Here is a 22,945-nt window from a genome sequence, read left to right on the forward strand (position 1 = left end):
CGACCTGTTTACAAGCAGGCTGTGCTGATTCACAGTCTGGGATAGATGTTATTACATCTGATATGCTTTCTGCTCCAGAGGAGTTCCCATCTCCCCGATCATTCCAAGCACTCCACCTAACCTAAATATAGTCGCCGTGCCATATATAACTTCATCACTGAGGCAGAAGCCACTGGAGCTCTGCAGCCTACTGAACCCCACACAGCTGTGTGTGTGTGCATGTCTTAACTGTAGGCCACCAAATAAACACACACACACACACTCAACCACTGTTGGATAAGTTGTAGTTTTCCTCTTTAGGTAAAATATGCAATTATACACTGGACGACTGAAGCAGTGCTCTGAGCTGGAGAGACTTCACATCAGGAACCTATTAGACTATAAAACTACCCCGAAGTAGGTCACAAATATTTCCACACATACAGAGTAGTCAGATGATAAATTATTAAAGGTCCAGTGTGTGTTGGATTTATTAGCATCCAGTAGTGAGGTTGCAAATTGTAGCCAGCTCGCCTCGCTCTCCTTCCTTGCGGGAGAACCAATGACGGACAGAGATGAGTGACGGGTTTCCGCTGCTTTTACTTTGATTTGCTCTGAGCTGTGAAGTTAGGATTACATTTAAAATGTGTTTCCTGTTGTATGGCATCCAGGCAAGGACACACTGAAGAAGAAAACAGGTCAAAGGCCTCCTCGGAACCACAAAAGTACAAACAACAACAACAAGTCTTTTAATTTAGACATGAACAAAACACACGAGGACTGTCAAAAAAACCCGATACTGCAGAGTCACTAAATGAATGTAGTATACAGGACGTTGTATCCTTCAACCTTTGTTAAAAATACAGGAACGGCTGTGTTCACTGAAGCTTTTAATGCTTCAGTTTTTGTTGACACAGTCAGAGAGGTCATAATTCGACTCTCTGTTTATTAATGAGGTCTTAGCGAGACAGGAGTGCATTATATTTAAAGGGGCCCTCTCGTGTTTGTAAATGGCGTGGCCAGAATATTAGAAACACTTCTCAACTCCACAATGGACACAATAGTCAGATTAATAACTCTCTGACGGGGTCAACAAGAACTGAAAAATGATAAGCTACATAAAAGTTGAATTTATGGCAGAGCTGTTGCTTTGGATCACATTGGATTGTTCGAGTGTACCTAATGAAGTGCAAAACAAGAGCCAAACTGAAGTTTAGTGCAAACTACGAGTATTCTAAGTGTTAGAAAATGAGGCACAATTTGAATATTAGTCAGAGTTTAGCAGTATGAGCAGCGGAAATATACACTCAGTTTATTAGGTACACCTAGCTCAGAGTAATGCAGTCTAACACAGTGGTTTCCAAACTTTATCATGTCAAGGACTCCCACAATAGATCAAAAATAAAAAATATAGATCATGGACCCACACTCTGACAGGTTTTTGTCTTAGTTTATGATCTAACTTCACCCTATTTAAACAACATGGACAACTTAACAACAACAACAACAATAACAATATTCTATTCTTCCTTTTGCTGGCGACCCCCTGCAACCCACTCAAGAACCCTTGTTGGCCCCCAGACCTCAGTTTGAAAACCAACGTGCAATAAAATCCTCAAACCTGGTTCTAAAGCTTTTGTTGACACTGTTCAAACTGAAGTGTTGGTTCAACTTAAAGGTCGTTTCTCAGGATGTAGTTTGAGGTGCTGTTGAACTGACTTACATTAGACAGACAGGTGCAACACCTTCAAACTTTAGAACCTTTAGGGCTGACTGCAGGTGTACCTAATAAACTGGCAACAGAGTGATTGGATGCACACAACATTTAAAGTGGAGACAAAATATTTTACCAACTGGAGGTCCTAAGAGTAAAATATTTAGGAGTGTATGCAAACTAAAGCAAAGCCGACAACTGACATTTTGCAGTATTTTGTATCCACATTTTCAGACACACAAAACAATGCGTAAAGCTGCTCTTCAGTTGCTTGCATGTAAACTGGAGTGTAACGGCGTCATGCGATCTTCATACGGTCTCCATAACAGCCGCCATCTCCTTGAACTGCTTGTGAAAGTTCTGCAGAGGACAAAACAAACAAAGAATCTCAGAAACACGCCAGTAATAAAAATAAACAACGGACTCGCACCAACACGCGAACAGACCTGGAACTGTGGGATGGTCATCTCAAAAGACCTCTGAGAAATCTGTCCGGAGGGCTCGATGATCTTCAGCAGCAGAGTCACGTACGGGGAGTTGAGCGATCGGCAGGTGTCGGAGCTCACTGCCATGCCGAGCTTCCACTGCACGTCCACCAACTGGAACGATGCAACAAACACAGAAAGTCTCGTCAGCTTCTGTGTTTAGGCTGTTGGAAAAAATCTGAAAATGAGTTAAATATGAACACACCTGGCTGATGCTGAGCATGGCCTGGACCTCCTGCTGAGCGTGCACCGATGCACCGTGTTCACTCCACAACCTGTGCAACACCTGAAGGGAAGCTTTGGGCCACTTGTTGCTGCCTTCTTCCAGCTTCGACACGAGGTCATCCCCAGAGAGGCTGCTCTTCCCGGCTGACCTGGTGATACAAACGTTACGGAATAAACACGGAGAAGACAAGAGGAGACACATCCACCACATTCAGAGTAAAGAAATATTAGGATGGAAGACATACCTGAACGTTAACAAGAGAAATCTCACGATGTTCTGCACGGCTTCATGGTCGAGTCTGACTCCAGCTCTCTGAACTTTCTGCCCAGAAAAACAAAACAAGTAACGAAAGAGGAACTTGGGAAGATGAGTTAATTTAAAGTGAAAAATATTTGACTCACGTCAGAAACTTCAGCTGAATCCACTCCTCTGGTGTGTCCTCGAAGATAAGTGAGAATGTGCAGACACTGCAGAGATCATCAGATTAGTTACAACTACAATATATGGCAGCGATACCACATCCTCTGTGACTTGTGTGTGCAGTACAGACTTCAGTCAGGCTGCTAATACTCCTACAATGAACACTGTTACATAGTATTTAACACCCAGCTGTTAATCTCACAGCGAGGTTCTGCTCCACAGAAACGTCACGCTGCTGTAAAGCTCGTCTGTGGTAATCGTACAAGCGACAACATGATGTTTGACTCACTCGCTCGCTTAAATATTAAATCAAAGACCGTTTTTCTTTTTTTGAAGTAATGTTTTCTGATAAAACATACTCACCGTTTCAGCCAGCAGATCTGGAGAAAGCCTACTGATGTTGTCCACGACTTTGGTGACACCTGAAGCACAAAAGTGAAGAGACACGTTTATATAAATCGTGTTACTAGTTTCAAAATATTCACTCATGTCTGGCTGTGATAATTATTGCACCTCCTTGTCCTTGTTTTAAGATAATACAACTACAAATATGAGTACATACAGTATATCACGAAGACGAGACTAAATATAATACATATTCAGGACAGGACTGAGAGAGAAGAGAAGAAAAGGAAGAAAAGTGTTAGTTCATAAATTGAAAACAAACATAAAACATGCAGGTTTAACTGTTTTTGCACCGTCGGATGAAAACTAAAGCAGCACATGTTTTAAAAACACAAAACCAACTCAGGAAGGATGTGATGAAGAATGCAAACACCAAAGTACAAAATACTTTCAGCAGCCAAAGCGAAAAGAAAGGCGCAATCCTCATTAATGTGACGTTTAAATGTCTTTAAATATTGGTCTTATGTTAAAGATTTTAAAAAAGGTCAGAGTCTGAGACGTGGAAGTCATCCCTGCTTGTTCTGCGACGGTAACCAAAGATAATCAACCAGTGGATTGTTTGGAATAGACAGACAAACAGACTCAGGAACAGTTTCTTTCCCAACATGCACTAACCCCCCCCAACATGCAAAATCTCTTGTGCAATAACTTTACCTCATAACTTCCTGTGCAATAATCTTACCTGCGTGTCACGAGCAATAACCTCATGTGCAACAATTGTGTATTTGCTTTTATCATTTGCTATGCAAAAACAAGCAAGATTCACTTTTTTATGAATACCTCCTGTTTTCTTTGTACAGCTTATATATTTTATTTTTGCGTTTGTATTTATATTGTGGTTTTATACTGTTACCTATATTAGGAGCAGCACCTCGTTGAAGCCCTCTGTAATTTCGTTGTGCTCACAGTATGTCTGTTGTACAATAAAAGCTTTCTATCTTTCTATCTAGACTTCTGGTTGTTCTCATCTCCTCTGTTCTGTGACTAAAGAAGAACCTGTTTCCCAACCTGTGTCTTTGACTCTGAACAGAGACGGCAGCTGACTAATGAGCAGGAAAGGAGGCACGACTTTGGAAACTTTCATCGTGCAGCTGAAAGTTTTTATTTCACAGCAACTACTTTGACATGAACTATCCGGACAAACACAGGCGGTACCAAGGATACTAATTAAGGCTCAGTCCCATTCAGGTCAAAATAAATGGAACTGAACCTTATTTAGTATAAGTGGAAACATATGTATTTACTATTGCAAGTCCAAATGGCATAGTATATTATTATAGTATGTATATCTTGTATAGCATATTATTTATAGAACATATATCTTGTATAGTATATTGTTTATAGTACGTATATCTTGTATAGTATATTGTTTATAGTACGTATATATCTTGTATAGTATATTATTTATAGTATGTATATCTTGTATAGTATATTGTTTATAGTACGTATATCTTGTATAGTATATTATTTATAGTACGTATATCTTGTATATTATATTATTTATAGTACGTATATCTTGTATAGTACGTATATCTTGTATATTATTTATAGTATGTATATCATGTATAGTATATTTTTTATAGTACGTATATCTTATATAGTATATTATTTATAGTATGTATATCTTGTATAGTCAAGTATTTATTATGCTTATAGCCTAACCCGGTGTTTCGGTTCAACGAGTGACCGTGATAACTGGAGACCCTCGGCCGAATGCGTCCGTGTGGTTGCCGTGGTTACGACAGCAGACATTCACGAGGACATTCCGTCCTGTTGATGTCGTAACTACGGCAACAACACGGTCACTGGTTAACACGGTCACTCGTTGAACCGAAACACCGGCTTTAACGCACACCACCCAGGCGTGACGGAGATCAGTGGCAGCGTTTCGGGTGGAGGTTCTGTGACACCGTCAGTCTAACGTTAAACCGTGAAACACGCACCGTGTGAATCCGCCGCTGCTGGCATCTTCTCTCTTTGTCTTGAACGCTCCCAGCTGTTAGAAGTGATTAATTAAATTAATCAGAGGAACTTCTCGAGCAGTCAGCTCCTCTCTGCAGCATCGGTTTGTTTTGATCGGTAACCGTCAATAAAGCTGCAGAGCGCCACCTGCTGCACCGGAGGCTGCTCTGCCTCCTCTCACGGCCACATCACCGCCTCCTTCTGGACCTGACCTGACCATCCAGAACCATCCAGAACCATCCAAACATCCATGTTCTGACCTCCACACTGTCTTAAGGTGACATCTGCTCTGTGCACTGGGCTCAGCTCGCCCTGCTTTCTGTAACTTCACCACAGACTTTATAGTTTCTGAATGCCAACAGCTGTCAAAGCTGTATCAGTAAAAGTGCAAAAGCATCACTTCCAGTACATGATTTTTGCATTTTATTAATGTCTCAATATTTCTGTAGTTCAACTATTTGTTTTTTTCTTTTCATCAATGTTGTGTTACAGTGTTACACGCTGCCTTAACGGTTTCACACAGAAAATATCACTAAAGATCATCCAGATCAAATCACTGTTGGTTTTTATTAGTCGTGTACACTTCATAGACCTTTTTACCAGTGATACTAGTTAAGGTTCAGTTTGTCCCAGGTCAAACAGAGTCAGGCTGCTGCTGCGCTGCATGTTGGCCCACTGGAAACTCCTAATTAGTATAACTGGAAACACCTGTACTGACCGTACTGTGTGACAAAGGTCTGCTGGTCATGAGTTTACTTGTTTGAGCCGCATACCTGTCAAAGATGAATGTAAATGCATCTCATGCATCTTTTAAATATACATAATTCTTCTTGTCATTCCTTATAATATGTGAATAAAATCCTAATAAACCAGGGACTTTATGGTCACTAATAAAAATGAAGATGTGTTTATATGCATTTGCAAAGATTACAGTCAGATAGATAGATGCAGCAGCAGCATCAACACAGAAGCTGGTGACAACAGTATAAATAGAATAAACTCTAAGGAGCAGGAACATATTGTTCTACCTCTGAAAATATACATATAAAAATATACATACGGACTCTTGTGCAATAACTTGAAACTGTTTCAGAATCTCTGCACAGAGCGGAGTCATTACACAGAGTACGAGCAGCTGAATGACGAGTCACCAGTCTGTCTAAATAAAACTTCTGTTTCACTGTAACTGTTCAATTCAGCACAATCAATAAGAACTATTTGATCTCTGGTATAATCAGACATATTACAAGCAAAAGAAACAGTGCAAATGCATTTAAAAGAAAAGAAACAGTGCAAATGTATTCAAAAGAAAAGAAACAGTGCACATAAAGATAAAAAATAAACATGCAAATAGTTATAGTAGCACATTTTGGAAAGAACTTGAGAACTATACACTGTGTGAAACAAAACATAAAATCAGCACTGAGGGAAAAAACATTACTTATTTTGAATACAAAGAAAATAAATTATGTATTATTGTCAACCTCTATATTCTGTTTGGGAAATTTCACATCTATAAATATAAATTGCAAGATTCATCACCATCATTTAAGCTATTTTTGATTATTTTAAGTCTGTTAATTTAATTATTAAGCTATTTTTGATTATTTTAAGTCTGTTAATTTAATTACTAATAATAAATGTCTATCTATAATGAATATTCATGCAGATATTTTCAACCAATAGCCTGTCACAACAGTTATAACTTTATTTATATGTAAGATTACAAGTCTACAAGTTTTATTTTTGCTTTTCCCTTCTGATCCGTATTAAACTATCATGTAACTGCTGCTATTGTACAATGTGATCTAGTATGACTGAATTCTTTATTTGTTTGTTTGTTCTTACAATACAATTTTGGGAAAGAATAAAAATAAACATGACATGTCCAGGTGGATGGAGCGGTACATCGCAGCGCCCCCGCCCGTCTGGAGGTCTCCTGTTCGGGGCTACACGCTTTGAATCGAGCCGCTTCCTGACTTGTGTGCGGTTGTTTTTAATTATTTTTTGCTTCTTCTTTATATCCAAAAATATATTTTTTTTATCACAGCTGATAAATCACATAAATAAAAATCTGCACTGGATCAGATCATAGAAACACGCCCATGACCCTGGAAGAGTCCACTGTCGGGCTGAAGGGGGTGAAACATGCTTCACTTTGCAGATACAGAGCTGTTATACAAGTATTTGTGATTTAAAAACACTACAGACACACTAATAATATATGCAACTGTGCGTGTGTGTGCATTAAAGCAGTGTGTGTGTGATGTGTGCATGCTTTATAAAGGAGAAATCACCCCTGCACGTTTCATGTGAGTGTCCAGACGCGGATGTGAGTCCCAGCTGTCAAACAGATTTTTTTTTTTCAAACTAAATCAGTTTCAGTCCGAGAGGAAAACAAACGAACAGCTGATCCGCTCCGACATGGACTGTCCACGCTGGCTGCCCCTCGAGTCAAACCCGGAGGTACGTTTGGTTCATTCTGCTGCAGCTGGTCATTCATTCATAAAGCATGTGATGCACGAGCTAACGTGCAGCTAACACACAGAACAAAAGCCCGGTGTGTGTGTGTGTGTGCAACACATGAACACAGATGAACTAACGTGTGTTTACTGTGTGTGTGTGTTTTCAGGTCATGACAAAGGTGAGTGTTTTCACTTGGACACCACGTGGGCTACATGGACAGTGACAGAGGTGCAGAGAGGCCTGAGACCAGCTGCGAGGCTGCAGACACAATGTCACGATATCATGACACAGTGCAAAAGTTAGGAGGTGATGTGCAGCTATGGATCCTGCAGGCTGTGTTTGCATGAGCACATTTCCAAAAAAACAAACAAAAAAAATGTTATTAAGCCTTTATTTAACCAAAAAACCCTTTTTTTCAAGGGAGTCAGCAGCACCGACTGAGAACAGGTCAAATTAAAACAATATTACAACACATGACAGTCTAAAAAATATAATAAAACTGTAATATGAGTCATGAAATCAACAACATCAGCTGAAACAACGATCAAAAATCAGATAAAAAACCTCTACAGAGAGTGACACCCTCTGTCTTTAGACCCTCGAGTTCGAGTGAGGAAAAACTAACTAACAAACTAAGAACAGGTCAAATTAAAACAGATACAACACACACGGACAATATTACAACACATGACAGTCTAAAAAATATAATAAAACTGTAATATGAGCCATGAAATCAACAACATCAGCTGAAACAACGATCAAAAATCAGATCAAAAACCTCTTTTTCAAGGGAGTCCTGGTCGAGACAGACAGCAGCACAAATAAAATAAAATAACATTTTATTTGTATAGCCCAAAGTCACAAAGTACATTTGCCTCAGAGGGCTTTACAATCTGTACAGAGAGTGACACCGTCTGTCCTTAGACCCTCGAGTTCGAGTGAGGAAAAACTAACTAACAAACTAAGAACAGGTCGAATTAAAACAGATACAACACACACGGACAATATCACAACGCATGAGTCTAAAAAATATAATAAAACTGTAATATGAGTCATGAAATCAACAACATCAGCTGAAACAAGGACGCCCCAATGACGGAGTTAAAAGCATTCAGAGAGATCTTTAAAAACAGTCCCTCGTTCAGTACGAACACTTGGTGCAGATAATATCGTCCGTCACGCTTTCTAGAAATAAAAGAACGCAGATATGATGGAAGCGTACGAGAATATAGCAGTGTGCCATCCTGCCCCGAGCATGGAGCTCACAGCGGGGAGTCAGGGCGTTACAGTCAGTGATGATGAACCTGAGGGAAGCACGGTGAGCTGTGTCGATCATATGCAACGCCTGAGCAGAGGCACGCGTCTATAAGAGATCCCCATTGTCCAGTACAGGTAAAAATGTTGCAGCAACGAGTCACAAGAAATAGAAACTTAACTTAAACACTGTGCATGTGGCTTAAAAAGTCAGAGAAGCATCGATTAGGACGCCTACAGTAGATATTTATAGGATCAATCTACTCTTGATATGCAATGTCAAAAATGTAAATAGTATCATAAACATACCCCGTATTTAACTAAAAAATAACTTGATGATGAGGACTGAGACATTCTGTTGTTTGCAGGCTCACAGAGAGCAGCAACAAAAGGCTGCTGTCAAATCTTATGAGTTCGTTACACTGAATATGTCAGAAGTAATGGGAGAAGGAAGGAGGTATACAAGCATATGAGAGGAAGAGGGAACAACAATTTGGAGATACCAATATGAATATGACAACATATTTTATCACACCCTCCCAGAAAACTCCTCTACCTGCTGGAGAAACTGTGGAAAACAAAAGGCGAACCATTACCATGTAATGTGGGACTGTCCTGCTATTAAAGACGACATAATGCTCGCGAAGACGTTTTCAAAGGTGAAATCTCTCTAGAGATCAAGACGTTATGTTTTGGACATTTAGATTGAGACATGATGAGAATAAAATAAAAAAAAAAGTCTATTACCAAGAAATGGTTCTCTCAGGAGAGCCCGACTCTGAACACACAGATGTTTGGATGATTAATCATAAGATGGAACAATTTGCCTCGCCATGGGAAGGCTGGGTCGCCTATGTGAGGCCTGATTCTGGACCTGTAACATACATCACTATATACACTGAACTATATCTGAAATGCACTGTGCAGAAGTGTATGTTCGATACAGGTTGTCAATAAGGAATAATGTGGAGCAACATCTCACAATGAATGAGGTAACCTGGCAACAGATTAGCCACATGACTGTGCATAATAAGAGCATCGAGAGAGGCTGAGTCATTCTGTGAACAGCAGCAGCAGCAATTAGAGCAACAGTTTAAGGATAATGTTTCTGTCTTTGTGTGCACACACTTACTCACTCACACTTTTGTGTAGTTTGTCAATTGTTTGGGAATGAGACCAAGCTGGCAGTTTGGAGACGTGTATGGACTGGATCCAGAGCTTCTCAGCATGGTACCAAGACCGGTGTGTGCTGTGCTGCTCCTGTTCCCAGTGACAGAGAAGGTACCTTTTTTTTTTTTATACATAACATTACAGACTCTGCAGCATAAGAAACAACGTTCAACACACTCGTCTTCTTCTTCTTCTGTCCAGTATGAGACATTCAAGCAGGAAGAGGAAGAGAAGCTGAAGGAACAGCCACAGGAGGTCTCTCCTGACGTCTACTTCGTTAAGCAAACTATCGGGAACGCCTGTGGAACGATAGGATTGATTCACGCCGTGGCCAACAACCAGGCACATCTGGAATTTGGTGAGTACTTTATCCCACATCATCATCGCATCGGATGTGATGGTAGAGATGTGAAAGCAATAACTCAAGACAGTTTCATGACTGCAGGGTTGATCGTATGAAGGTTAGAATGAATAAATTGGGGGGTTATGTAGTGTTTATGATTACAGTCGTCCTCTCTCCTCAGAGTCTGACTCCGCTCTCAAGAAGTTCATCGAACAAACCTCTAAAATGACCCCGGAGGAAAGGGCCACCTTCCTGGAAAAAGATGAGGTCAGACATTACCACAAAGTCCAAAATGAAAGAACCCAGTGTGCTGTCGAGCTGCCGTGTGCACTGTGAAATCATCTGCTCCTTTTCTGTTTCAGAGTATACGTGTTACACACGAGTCCAGCGCACAGGAGGGGCAGACCGAGGTTTGTATCGAGTTTCCGAGGACGATAACGCCGCCACTTTCTAAAAGAATGCGTTCAGCTCGATAGAAGTGTTTATTTCTTGTCTGTCGCAGGCTCCGAGTTTAGACGAGAAAGTCAATCTGCATTTTATAGCTTTTGTGAACGTCGGAGGACAGCTGTATGAACTGGGTGAGTCGATTATATAGAAAACATTTAGTTGTATTTGTCACATTGTTGATGGTAGTTTTAATTTAGCGGTGATTTTTGTATACCTAGATGGCCGGAAGCCTTTCCCCATCGTCCACGGAAAGACTTCAGAAGACACTTTACTCGAGGTAAGACGTCACAGAATAAAAACATCATGAAGAAATCTTCCCTGGCTGAGTTTTAAATTCTCGTTTTCCCGATGTGTTGGATTACGCTGCAGGATGCTGTAGAGGTTTGTAAGGTCTTCATGGCTCGCGACCCGCAGGAAGTTCGTTTCACAATCATCGCCCTCTCCAAAGATTCATACTGAGGAAAGTCGCCTCCACCCAGAAAACAAAGAAATCACGGCTGCCGAACATTCTCAAGTGCTGACCCAATTGGAAAATTTGATTTATTCTTTTTTTAATTTTTTTTTCAAATGATGTAGCAAGTGATGTAAAGTGGGAAAATAATAAAATATCAGGGATGTCATACTGAACACTCTGTTGTCGTCGTTCGTCACTTGCTTGGAGTTGGATTAAATCCGATGGGAGTTCTGCTGCTGCTTAAAGCATCTTAAACCACGCTGCACTAAAGTTTGTTCACGCGGCATGTTTGACTTTCAGTTCAGGAGGAAATTACAATTAATAACAAATTTCCCACGTCGCCCGAGGCGACCTCTTTTACTCTGGGTTCAATGATACATACTGTATGTAGTGATGTTTTTTTTTTTAATCATAACGTCTAACAACGTTTTTGCTGAGAGGCTTCAAATTCAGTCATAGAAAAGGAGAAAGCAGATAGGCCTGATGCTGTTTGATGCCGCAGTGACGGGGAAATAAACGCAGACTGTACATCAGTGTGGAAGGTGCCTACATTTTTGTAATAAGAATGAAATTCTGTTCAATAAAAGGCAAATTTATTAAACGTCTCTCTTGTGGATCTTCTCTTCAACACAAACATTTCAGTCAGTTGGAAAGGAAACAGACAACTCGTCTTCCTTTATATACGTGTCGTGCTTCTCAGAGGATCAACGGAAATATCGTCCACTGGCTGAAATCGCTCTAATTCGTGGCCCCGCAGAGCTCAAAACATGAGCTGCAATATTCTGTCAGACTTTTCGTCTGCGGTCAGAGCCCCTTATTTCCTTGGGATAATGAAAATGAAAGAGGGAGAGGTGATGCTGGAGGGGAAGCCGACTCGTCCTCCTCCTGTTTCTCATTAAAGTAGCAGAAGTACTGCAGGACAAACCCCTCTTCATTCTGTCTGATTATCATCATTCATCCATTACCATGTAAACAACAAGTCTACACAGTGTTTGGTATTTTATATCTGCAGCATATCTGTAGCATGTGACTGTGGAACTCAGAACTTCACCACATGTACTTGGACACCGAAGAAAGGACTTCCAGTTTAAAACCTGGGTTCTTTCTCTGCACATACATAAACACAAGCACAACAGCATGGCACACTGATTACCTGATTCTCCTGCATGACCCCTTCATTCTACGTTCACACCACCGTGTTAAAGTCTTTGCTCCTAGACACCACAAATTTACCCGATCAAACACTATCTGGACAAGTGACTGAAATAAGATAATATAGAACAGTGTTTCTCAAACTCTTTACGCCGTGTGCCACCTCAGAAAATATTCGGCTTCGTCGTGACAGTTCACACAGGAGGAAGGGTTCTTCTTAATAAGAAGATTCTGGTTTAATCTTGAACAGAACCGTCTTAAGAACCAGAGCTAAATGTTAAAGTGGTTCTCCTGATCCGCACTCCTCCTCCTCCTCATGTTTCCCATTTGGAGCCACGATTGCAGAAATTGTTCATCACATTTTAGCTCATAACTAATCATGGACGTCCACACGCTACATGCATGAACACGTCTACGTCTCGGGGCTGATATGAAATATTACAGAACATGAAAAACGTATTTTAAATTACGGGCCAGCATCTAATTATATGTGTTCAAATGAATTTAAAAGAATTATTTCAGAGATTCCTCCACAAGGAGGTTGTTGGTTCTCACAGTTTGAGAACCATTAAAACAAAACATTACATGCATTATAATGGAGGGGCATGCTGTTCAATGACATTACTGTAGGTGGCACATATATTTGTTTCTTTTCACTCTTAAAATGAAATTGGCACTTTGTTTTTCAGGCCGTGCAGTGCAGCTGAGCCGCCGCTAGGTGGCGTTGCAGGAGAGAGATTCATTAAAACAACAGAAACTCCTTCAAGAGACTTTTTTTTATTTTGGACATTTGTCTGTTTGCTGGTCAGCAGTGCACATATGTGAGGACTTGTAATGTGAGGATATTTTTTTATATATTTATTTATATAATCTTCCAGACATAAAGGGAAAAAAACAACAACTGGAACTTGTGTTCACCTGGAGACAGTTTGGAGACCAGTGGGTGGTCCTCGGACCCCACTTTGGAAACCACCACCACCACCACCTCCTCCTTGTTGCCACACAGCCTCCGAGTAAAGAGATCTTCTCCTGTCAGTACTTCGACCGAGTCGCTGCACAAAGGTGGAGTTAGACCCAGAAACAAACCCACAGGTGTGTCGGATGAAAGAACAGGTAAGCGGGCAAACAGCGGGCTGATGCGGAGGGAATGCGCAACTGTTACACCTTGCATTCATGCGCCGATCAGCTGCTGGGAAAAGAACAATGGGAGGCACATTTCATGAATGATGAGTGTGATTACTAATTCACTGCTTGGCCAGTTTCTCATTGTGTCTGTGAGCTGCCCCACATTCGTGTTCAGGTCACTGGACGCCTTTTTTCTTTCTCTTGTTTGGACACTAAGGAAACCTTTGGATAATACGCGTGCGTGATGGAGTGGAGAGCGCAGTCCGCTGTCAGCTGCGACGAAGCCTTCTCGGAGACTCGGAGGTGGATCGAGGTGAGCCCGAAACTATTCAGAATGTAACTTTGCTTAGAGTCTGAGAGGAGTTTTAACAGTGACGAGGTGACTGAGGGTGAATAAAGTGGTGTCAGCTCACATATGATCATGTTTGGTTACTCATGTAAAGCTGGGAAACACACACACCTTTTGTAAGGTGTGTTTCTTTGCTTTATGGCTGGAACAGGCATGGAAGCATGTGTCACCTTTGACCTCCTGCATCATGTAGCTGCAAAGAGTCTATTATTTCTTTCTGTCTCTCTCTCTCTGCATGGATTTGATCAGTTATTATATCTCCTGCCTCGACCTGCTCGTCATGTTTTGATGTTCCCCATCAAAAAGTCTTTGAGGCGACAGCTGAAAGCGTGCAGGGAGTAAATCAGCAGAGCGTTTAAAGTGGAACGCCTGCTGTAGGCACAGATCCACCCCCCCCCCCCCGGATTAATGAACTGACTGGCTTTGTGGTTTTTACCACACACGTTTACGGCACTTGATGTAAAGTGGAATACTCTCAGCCACACGCAGGATGCTGGAGTAGCTACTTTAAGGTGTCAGGTGATAAATCACGTTCGTTGGCATGTGTAAATGTTTATGACAGTTTCTGGAAAGTAGAAAAACTGCCGCTGATCTGTTGGTAATGCTTCCCCTTCTCCTTGTGCAGTCGTCAAAGTATTCATTTTCATTCCCAAAAATGTCAGATGATCTAGTTTCCATCGACCCTCCAGCCCAGCCAGACTCTCATTCTTTGGTTTTCTCTTTACAAGCGGGTGAAATTATGTCTCCTCCTCTCGCAAATTCTCCTCACAGCAGCAGCAGCCGCCGCCACCGTGCGGGTGTCGTGGAGCTGCCGTACGGTTTAAACAAATATTGTTCTAAATGTTTCATGTGAATCTGAATGCTTGTGGTGTGACATCAGTTTGCACACTGGCCCATTGTAGTGGCTGAGCTTGTGGTGGTGGTGGTGGTGGGGGCATGATCTCAGATTAGGGGAGAGTGAGTTGAATAGGTAAAGGTGTAGGTTTGGCGTACAACATGCTCTGTCTTCAAAGAGAAATTGGATTCTGCCACCGAATGATTAACAAGCTGCTCGGCTTCACAGCACTTTAAACAGAGGCATGTGTGCGCGGCGAGGTTGGTGGTACTGTTAAAAAAAAAGAAAAGAAACTAGACTAAATGGTCTGGAGCCTGTCACATGGACACATTCCTGCATTAGCTGCCATGGCTGTGAACATAGTCCCCCCACCTCAGAGCTGGCCAGGCGTCAGCACGGGGCGCTGTGTCCTACAACCATAAGGGGCCGAGTGGAATAATAGAGGTCCTTGTTAATTCAATAGAGGCCGTAAGTGTGACTGTTATGACAATCGAGAGCAAGTGGGAGCGTTTATGCAACGTGCGGGTCAGAAGATCAGGCCGTCTGTAGTAATCGAGTAAATGCTTCTTCTGGTTTTGGTGATAAATAAATCACAATCACACCTCGTCTCTCTTCTGTGAGAGCTTCCACTCAGGGAGGTGTTACCCAGAATACCTCGAATACTTCTTCAAACAGGTTTTCAGGTGGCGATTGTCTCCAGCCATTGATCTGTTATTAAGGTCATACAACAACACAGGCTATAGTCTGTCTTAGATTTCAGCTCCCCTCTGTATTTTTTGTGCGTGGCTGGATGGAAAAGGAGTGTATTGTGTTCCTCACACACTCTGGAACAAAGAGCAGCCAATCAAAGGTAACATAATCCCCAGGATTATTTGAAGTTTTGTTACTTATCCGGTTGTTGCTGTCATGTAACATTGAAAACAGTGAAATTCCAAGCCTTCCTTTAGGTTTTGGTTCACGCTGTTGGGTTTTTTAAAAACAATAAACTCTAAATTTATAATTTTTTTGTCCTTGAAATATCAGGAAATCGTGGTTTGTTTGTTTTGTTTTGATCTTTGGCTCCAGTGATTGTGGAAAATGGATATATACAAAGATTTGTTTCTGTAATTTGGAACAGAATAGATACTTTATGGATCTCTCGGTGGGGAAATTATAAAGTTTTTACATATATAAGCCTGAAATACAACCACACACACACAAACATGTAGAGATGTAGCGGCACCGTCCTGGGAGCACTTTTGGTATCCTGCTCAAGTAAAGGTGAGCTGACACCTCTCCAGCTACCAGCCCAGTCCTCCATACTTTGGTCCATGCTGGACTTGAACCAGCCACCCTCTGGTTCCAAGGGCGAGTTCGCCATGGACTGAACTATTGACACCCCAATAAAATCATATCTCATGTGTGATGTACCTCACTGACGATTTAGCTTACCCTCATCGATATAAATGGGGTGGACGACATAAAAAGAACGCCTGTATATGCAATACATCTCAACAGCACGACAAACTGCAGCCACACGGTCGTAAATGCCTTCATGTTTTGAGGGTTATCGACATCATTCATCTAAATCTGCGACAGATATGATTACAGTGGGGCTTCCATTGTAGTCATAAGCTCAGCCAACGAGGTGAGCCCAGTTTGTTGGCACGTTAGGCCGTGAGCCAAGGAAACAAGTGATTAGTGTTTGGTACAGATCCAGATCCAGGTCTGTTTGTTTTCTAGACATTACAAACTCATTTTTATGTTTGAGAAGCTTAGTTTGGTGTTTTTGCTTGAAATGATCAAAGCTATGATAGGTTAAAGTTTTATTTGTTGAAATTCTCAATTGTCTTCAAGTCCTCTGGAAGAAAATGTCTTTAAAATGATTTATCCAGTCTTCTGTCACCTGTGTTTCTCATACGAGGGGAGTTGTGATCCTTTAGTCACTTCACCGACTGTTTTGATAGGGAGCAATTAGAAACTGGGACGCGGGCACATTCAGATGTGCTCATGTGAAGCGGCGCCTCACACCAGAAGCCATTCACACGCAGCTACACGTCCATGTACTCCTATTATACCGATACGTCAGTGGTATATTTTTCTTGAGCCGGATCCCTGGAGTTATTTGGATAGTATTGCAGTCACCCTGTGATGACCCCGTGCCACTGTCCTCTGCAGAAGAAAACAAAGAATTTTAGGAACAATTAGTGGTTGGTGGGGGTCTGCATCCGCACAAACCTTGAATACTGACTTGCCTCAGTACCCCGCATGAATAAACAATAGCTGTGGTCACAGACCCAGAAACTCCCTGATTCCTCTGATTATTTGTGTTCCCCATTCTTTGGTTCGCTGCAATAATAAGGCTTCATTTCACACATGTATCGGAGAACTTTAAGAGCCCGCGATGAACTCTGAGGGCCACACTTTTTGTCTTTTTTGGGGGGGTGGCGAGGAAGTCGTCATGAGACTCATGAGTGAACACGTTCGGCTGCACATTCTTGAGGGTGGGTTTGCAGGATGGCGAGCTGTAGCTGCCTTAAATCTCCCCGTTAAATCAGAGTAACAGTATGTTGTTGCAGATTAGAGTTATTATCCCACATGGCAGGTTGGACAGGACAGAGAGGGGGCACAGCAGGCCCCAGAGCCGGGGGGAGTTAATGCCTCTAATGATGACGATGGAGAGGACAAAACTATTGTGTTACAGCCGGCTTCCACACATGGACTGGCAGATAATGTCTTAATCATCCCGTTCATTCAGTTCGGCTGATGAGACGAGGTGTAGGCTCAGGGATGTAAGCAACGGGGGGAATCCGAATTGTGGTGCTGCCTCCACCTGCATTTGTTTGTTTGTGCATGATCCCAGCTGCTGCCCCCACATACATAGAACAGTAGGGGTCAGGATTTCATATGCCAACTGCAGCGCCTGGCTGATTACACACTGTATACACTGCAGGGTTTGTTTGCTCCGCGGGCGTGTGTGTGTTCTTGTTTTTTTGATTGTATTTTTGTCAATGAAGGAGGAGTTGGTGGAGCTCGATCTCGCAACAATCGCTGTGCAAACACAGACAGCTGCTGTGTCAAAACTTTAATCTTATTCATCCATTACAACATGGTCCAATTCTCTTGGAATGATGGGTATTTGAGGGCCTTAGACGTCTCGCGTTTCCCAGGGTGTGGTCCGAGGTGGTGCAAGACGGCTTTGTTTGTTTGAAAGTAATAATAGTGTCGTCTGGTCGGCCGGTCTAATTGCTCTGGTTTCTCATGTCCACCTCAAAATGACATGGCATGTACTTAGCTGTGCCGGTAATTGTCCTCAGCTTTTGTCCATTTCACTTGAAAAGACGACAAAAGCCTTGAAACAAGGCACATCTGACCAATTTGGTTGGTGGGACCTGTTTGACCTGTTAGCCTGCCTTCTGTGTGTGTGTGTGTTTGTGTGTTTGCCAGCTCTCTTACCTGTATAGGTGCAGTATAATAAGTGTGCTCACCTGCTCTGTTGGTCACATATTTAACATATTTAAAAGTACAGAAGTTACACGTCATGCAGAGATGATTTGTCCGAGGCGGACCCCGCCTCTTGCCCAGTGTCACCTGGGATCAGCTCTGATAGAATAGGCGGTTATGGAGGATGGATGGACGTATACAGAAACATGTTTCTGTTATTGTTTATGTTAATGTGGTGGACAAAATAATAGAAACACAAACATTCTTATTGATCTAAATCTGCGCCTACAATGTGGCTGCTGTTGTAGTTCTGAGCTCAGCCAATGAGGTGAACCCAGTTTGTTTGTTTGTTTGTTTGTTTGTTTTTAGCAGAAAACCTGAAAATCTGGTTTCAGTGAAAGAAATTTGGAACGTTTGGCCGTGAGCCGAGGAGTGATTAGTGTTTGACACGGATCCAGATCTCATTTACTAGTTTTCCAGACACTGTGAGGCATTTTTGAGCTTTCGGCTAAATCCTGTTGAACTACTTATTAACACTTAATTATTTAAATTACCGTGTTTCATTGACTGCTTCGCTGATAATTGCTGATCGTTGATTCATTTGTGCTCGTCTTCCAAATCTCCTGAGAATGAGGACACGTTTATGGATGAAATAAACGTGTATTTGATCGCTTGAGTGAAAAACGAAGCAGCAGTAATAAGAAGTAAACACTCCAAATGCAATATCCATCATCTGTTCATACATAGTATGTCATGTTTGTTTATACAGCTCCCTCCAGTACCTGTGAAGCATGTTTTCATACCCTTTTATTTATATTTTGTATCTTTATTTTGTATTTCTATTTTTTTTAACTTAAATTTTAATATTGTATTTTGTTCTTAGATTATTTTTATTCTTGTGTGTCGTACTGTTGCAGTGTTTAGTGCTCTCATGCTGAGCTGGCTGCTTCTTCACGTCCAACAAATTTCATTGTGTTGTTGACCCTGTGTTAACAAAAAACTGGAACTTGAAAACAAAGACTTTGCAAGGTGAACAAGAACACAGTAATTGCATGCATCAATGCATACTTAGTCCATAATTATCTATTTGGATGCAGGTGCTGTTTTAAACTAACAGGATTTTTGCAGAATTGGTGGAAGTTTTTACACTCTGGTTCTTTTCTGGTGTTTAGTAGCTCGGGCACGGCGTGGTCAAGGCGTTGATAGTGAAAACAGAACAGGAAGCTCTGTTAAGGAGTGGCAATCAGGATGGACGTGATATCCCATAACAAAGTTGCAGTTTCACGTGAAAACATTTAAAAAATGATACATGGTAATGCCACAGATTGTCTATATGAAAAGCTAAATTGTTTTTAAAATGTACAGATGAGTGTGTGTTTAAAATCAAGGATGCTGTTTGTGTGTGTGCATGTGTTTAAGCGTGTAAGGCTGCACGTCACACATGCAGCGCCTGCATAATGACTCCTGGTGTTCCTGCAGCGGTGGTTTGAGATCATGGGAAAGGCATGAGGCTGTAACACAGCGCTGTGTTTCCCCCCTCAGAGCTCCAGATGCTCCCATAGCCTTGTGGCTTTTTTTGGGGGGGGGGAGGCATGGCTGGCTCCGGAGCAGCTTTTTAACTCAGCTCTCCTGGTTTTGTTTTGTTTTTTACCAGCATTTAATGTGAGCAGAGCAGAGCCACTCGAGAGAGCTCCCGTGGGATACCTGAAGAACTGTGGCCCATAGACACTGTAGGAACTCAGGAGGAAATACCTCTGACTTCCTCTGCTACTGTTCTCAACATCCTACCTTTCTTCTCGCACCTCCCCGCCCCACCACACACACACACACACACAAACCTCCGCCTCCTCCTCTCCTCACCCAACCCCTCTCGCTATTTTGCTCAGTGTTTTTGTGTTTTTTTTGTTTTTTTTTCCAGGCAGTTACCAAGAAGAAATTCGGGAGCACCGACTTCCGATCAGCGCTGGAGAATGGCGTTCTGTTGTGTGAGTAAGTACTCTGCTTTTCCCAGGCACCACTCTCTAAGCCCACTCATTCATATGGAAACCCTCTGCTGTCCCTCCAGGTCTGCACTCCAACGTAAGTGTTACTGATATTTCCCAGGCAGACCCCCTGCCGGGTCACTGTTTGTTTGTCAGCCACATAAAGTGAGCCAGTGTTTTGTCAGCGAGTGAGCGAGACAGCACAATAGAGGTTGTTTTATGTTGTTATTTCCAGTGTCTGATCCGCCCTGTGCGCTCTTGTTTTAGAATATGAAGTGTGATCTATTTAAAGGAGGAGTTGTGCTGCCTGTATGACAGATGTTACAGATCTGTGGATGGGCAGAGTGCCATCCTCACTTTAATTAGAGCTGTGAAGAGCCATGTAGTGAACGGAAAGCCCTCAGCTGAAACCACATCGGAGAGCCGGAGAGCACGCTGCTTTCTCATTAGTTCATGAAGAGTTTTGATGAGTTAAGGGAACAAATTTATCTGCACAGAATTAGCTCTAAGAGTTTCCCAGATCGGGGATGTGTGTTTGTGTGTGGAGGCTTTGCATCACGTCCTCTTTTAGACATGTGTATGTGGACGGACACAGCGATGTGTGAATCTGCACGAATCAGCAGGACGCTGTAATTACCAGCAGCCCATGCAGAATCTTCCAAACCTCCACTGGCGTCGGTTCAAAGATGAAGCCCCTCGTTCTGCTGATTTGAGTCTGACTCCACGGTTTGCTCGACAGAGACGCTTCCCAGTAGTGAGAGCTGTCAGTGTTTTTCTCAGCGTGAGGAAGAAGAGGAAGACAGATTAAAATCGGTTACACCTCGAAGCCTCAGCTTCTATTGTGTTGTGGTTATCACGACTGCTTGGAAAGGAATGTTTGGTGTGGGTCACACACATGATTATATCCTACTTGGCTTACAGTGTGTTTGTTATCTGATGAAATCATTACAGCTTTCTATTGTTTTACAGCTAACTCGAGTCCTTTCCCAAATTCTTTTCACATTCTAAAAACATATGAAGTCTTATATCCTCCATCACATCCAGCCCCGCTCTGTCAGCTGAAGATACACACTGCAAGCTCAACATCTCATCTCATGTTGAATTTTTAAGTTCTTTTTTTTAACAAACCAAGGGTGAGATATTTGCCATTTATGTACAGATTAAAGGTCCAGTGTGTGGGATTTAGTGGCACCTAGTGGTGAAGCTGCAGATTGCAACCAAGTGAATACTCTCCCCACGCCTCAGCCTCTCCTTCCAAGCGTAAGAAAAACTCACATAAAAAACAAACAAACACAAAAATCTCGATCAGAGTTTGGTTTGTCTGCAAAGTTAGAGCTGCAACAATTAATTGATCAATCAATTAGTCGCTCTTTATTATCACATTAACTCTCAATCCACCAGATAACCCCACACCAAGTGTACCGTCACCGCATAGAAGTGAAGATGGTGAGAGAGCGCGTTAGAGTTGGTTTATTATCTCAATACGGTGGTTTGGTTTCTGCAAGAAGAAGCCAGAGAAGTTAAGGTTAAGAGGCGTTTATGTTAGAGGATGTCCAACGTACAAAAGCAGGTATATAGATGAGATGTTAGGACCTGTGGTCAGCCAAAGACGAGGCGGTTAGGGTTAGGATACCACTCAGGGGAGGCGTTGGAGCAAACTCCAAGGTCCAAAGTCAGACATGTGGAAGAGATGTTAGGGTCCGGATCATGCCAGAAACTTGGCAGTTAGGGTTAGGCGTGGAGCCTAAGTGGTTTAAGTTTAGGATACCCTTCTGGGGAGGGTTAGGGAACTGATCCCGTCCGCTGAAAAAGAAACAGGATGTGCGCGGTCCTTCCCACAGCCACCCTGTCCCAGTTGCAGTTGCGGGAGAGTTGGTGGCTCCGTCTATAATGTTAGGGTCAGTTTACAAGCAGAAGTGCCAAAAAGTTTGTCTCAGATGGGGGAATTTTCTGCCATTTCTTGTCTTACATTACGTAGAAAACTGAATATCTTTAGATTTTAGACAATTGATGATGCACATTTTTCAGGTTTTCTGGTGTTTTATGTTTTATTTATGTTATATTTATATCATAGAAATAATCAGCAGATTAATCAATATGAGAATAATCGTTAGCTGAGGTCTTATTTACTTTATTTATGTATGTAAGACCTGCAACAAAGCATCTAACACTTCAATATTACTCCTAAAATCTGAATTTGTATTATCATTAATGGGATTCAGGATTATTTTTTATATCTCCAAACACCAAATTCATATCGTCACCCATCAAACCACATTACCGTTTTCACATGTGGTGACTCGAGGTTTGTTTGGGGTTGATCCGGTAGAACAGGGCATGTTTTAGGAGCCAGGGATCCGGCGTGTTTACATCAGGGTACCGCACTGGCCATTTACTAAACTGAAGCCAGGTGGCCGCCATTAAACCCAGTCGTAAACACACAACACCGAGACTCTGCAACACTTTTTTTAAGTTCATTCCTGGCTGGTTAGACCAGCCTAGCCAATGACCAAGTACTTTCACTTATACCCTCTGATGTACTCCCTCTCTCTCTCTCTCTTTCTCTTTCTTTCTTTTGCTCACAGTCTGATCAACAAGATCAAGCCTGGTATCATCAAGAGGGTTAACAGGCTGCCCACGCCGATCGCTGGACTGGTAAGTCTTTTTTTTATTCAGCTTACGTGAGACACATTTTAACTGATCATGACACACAGCCTTCCTGCTTTTCTTCATCCTTCATTTGTCTCCTGTTAG

General features: G+C 42.0%; 3 protein-coding genes across 13 annotated transcripts in view; 2 read left to right on the forward strand and 1 right to left on the reverse strand.

The window, feature by feature from the left end:
- Positions 1-705: 705 nt before the first annotated feature.
- Positions 706-5,341, reverse strand: commd6 (COMM domain containing 6). Its single transcript, XM_019257363.2, has 7 exons — positions 5,173-5,341; positions 3,188-3,246; positions 2,806-2,871; positions 2,649-2,725; positions 2,384-2,552; positions 2,140-2,292; positions 706-2,053 (listed from the first exon to the last, which is right to left on the reverse strand). The coding sequence occupies exons 1-7, from the start codon at positions 5,195-5,197 to the stop codon at positions 2,003-2,005; spliced, it is 600 nt and encodes a 199-aa protein (XP_019112908.1). The 5' UTR covers positions 5,198-5,341; the 3' UTR covers positions 706-2,002.
- A 2,104-nt stretch (positions 5,342-7,445) lies between these two features.
- uchl3 (ubiquitin carboxyl-terminal esterase L3 (ubiquitin thiolesterase)) lies at positions 7,446-11,926 on the forward strand. The gene is made up of 9 exons (XM_019257360.2): positions 7,446-7,657; positions 7,824-7,835; positions 10,064-10,192; positions 10,283-10,439; positions 10,606-10,691; positions 10,787-10,834; positions 10,927-11,002; positions 11,090-11,148; positions 11,241-11,926. Exons 1-9 carry the CDS (start codon positions 7,616-7,618, stop codon positions 11,328-11,330), a joined length of 699 nt encoding a protein of 232 aa, XP_019112905.1. The 5' UTR covers positions 7,446-7,615; the 3' UTR covers positions 11,331-11,926.
- Positions 11,927-13,505: 1,579 nt separating this feature from the next.
- Positions 13,506-22,945, forward strand: part of lmo7a (LIM domain 7a) — a 44,151-nt gene continuing 34,711 nt past the window's right edge. For 4 of the 11 annotated variants that reach the window (XM_027290865.1, XM_027290868.1, XM_027290872.1 and 1 more), the window contains exons 1-4: positions 13,525-13,590; positions 13,820-13,915; positions 20,128-20,198; positions 22,777-22,846. In XM_027290865.1, the coding sequence (XP_027146666.1) occupies positions 13,847-13,915; positions 20,128-20,198; positions 22,777-22,846 (210 nt within the window). In that variant the 5' untranslated portion in view covers positions 13,525-13,590; positions 13,820-13,846. Of the gene's footprint in view, positions 13,591-13,774; positions 13,916-20,127; positions 20,199-22,776; positions 22,847-22,945 lie in introns of those variants that run through there. The other 7 variants (XM_027290875.1, XM_019257395.2, XM_027290874.1 and 4 more) reach the window with 7 other exon arrangements.

Source organism: Larimichthys crocea, chromosome XVIII (genome assembly GCF_000972845.2).
Source record: "Larimichthys crocea isolate SSNF chromosome XVIII, L_crocea_2.0, whole genome shotgun sequence".
Classification (NCBI taxonomy): Eukaryota; Metazoa; Chordata; class Actinopteri; family Sciaenidae; genus Larimichthys; species Larimichthys crocea.

Bases quoted from the DNA above. Each gene is read 5' to 3' on its own strand.
- commd6 (XM_019257363.2), bottom strand. From the start codon at position 5,197: ATGCCAGCAGCGGCGGATTCACACG. The intron at 3,247-5,172 runs GTGCGTGTTTCA...TTTGTGCTTCAG, and splicing joins AGCAGCGGCGGATTCACACG to GTGTCACCAAAGTCGTGGAC. The intron at 2,726-2,805 runs GTGAGTCAAATA...TTTTCTGGGCAG, and splicing joins ATTCAGCTGAAGTTTCTGAC to AAAGTTCAGAGAGCTGGAGT.
- uchl3 (XM_019257360.2), top strand. From the start codon at position 7,616: ATGGACTGTCCACGCTGGCTGCCCCTCGAGTCAAACCCGGAG. The intron at 10,193-10,282 runs GTACCTTTTTTT...TCTTCTGTCCAG, and splicing joins TGTTCCCAGTGACAGAGAAG to TATGAGACATTCAAGCAGGA. The intron at 10,692-10,786 runs GTCAGACATTAC...TTTCTGTTTCAG, and splicing joins CCTTCCTGGAAAAAGATGAG to AGTATACGTGTTACACACGA.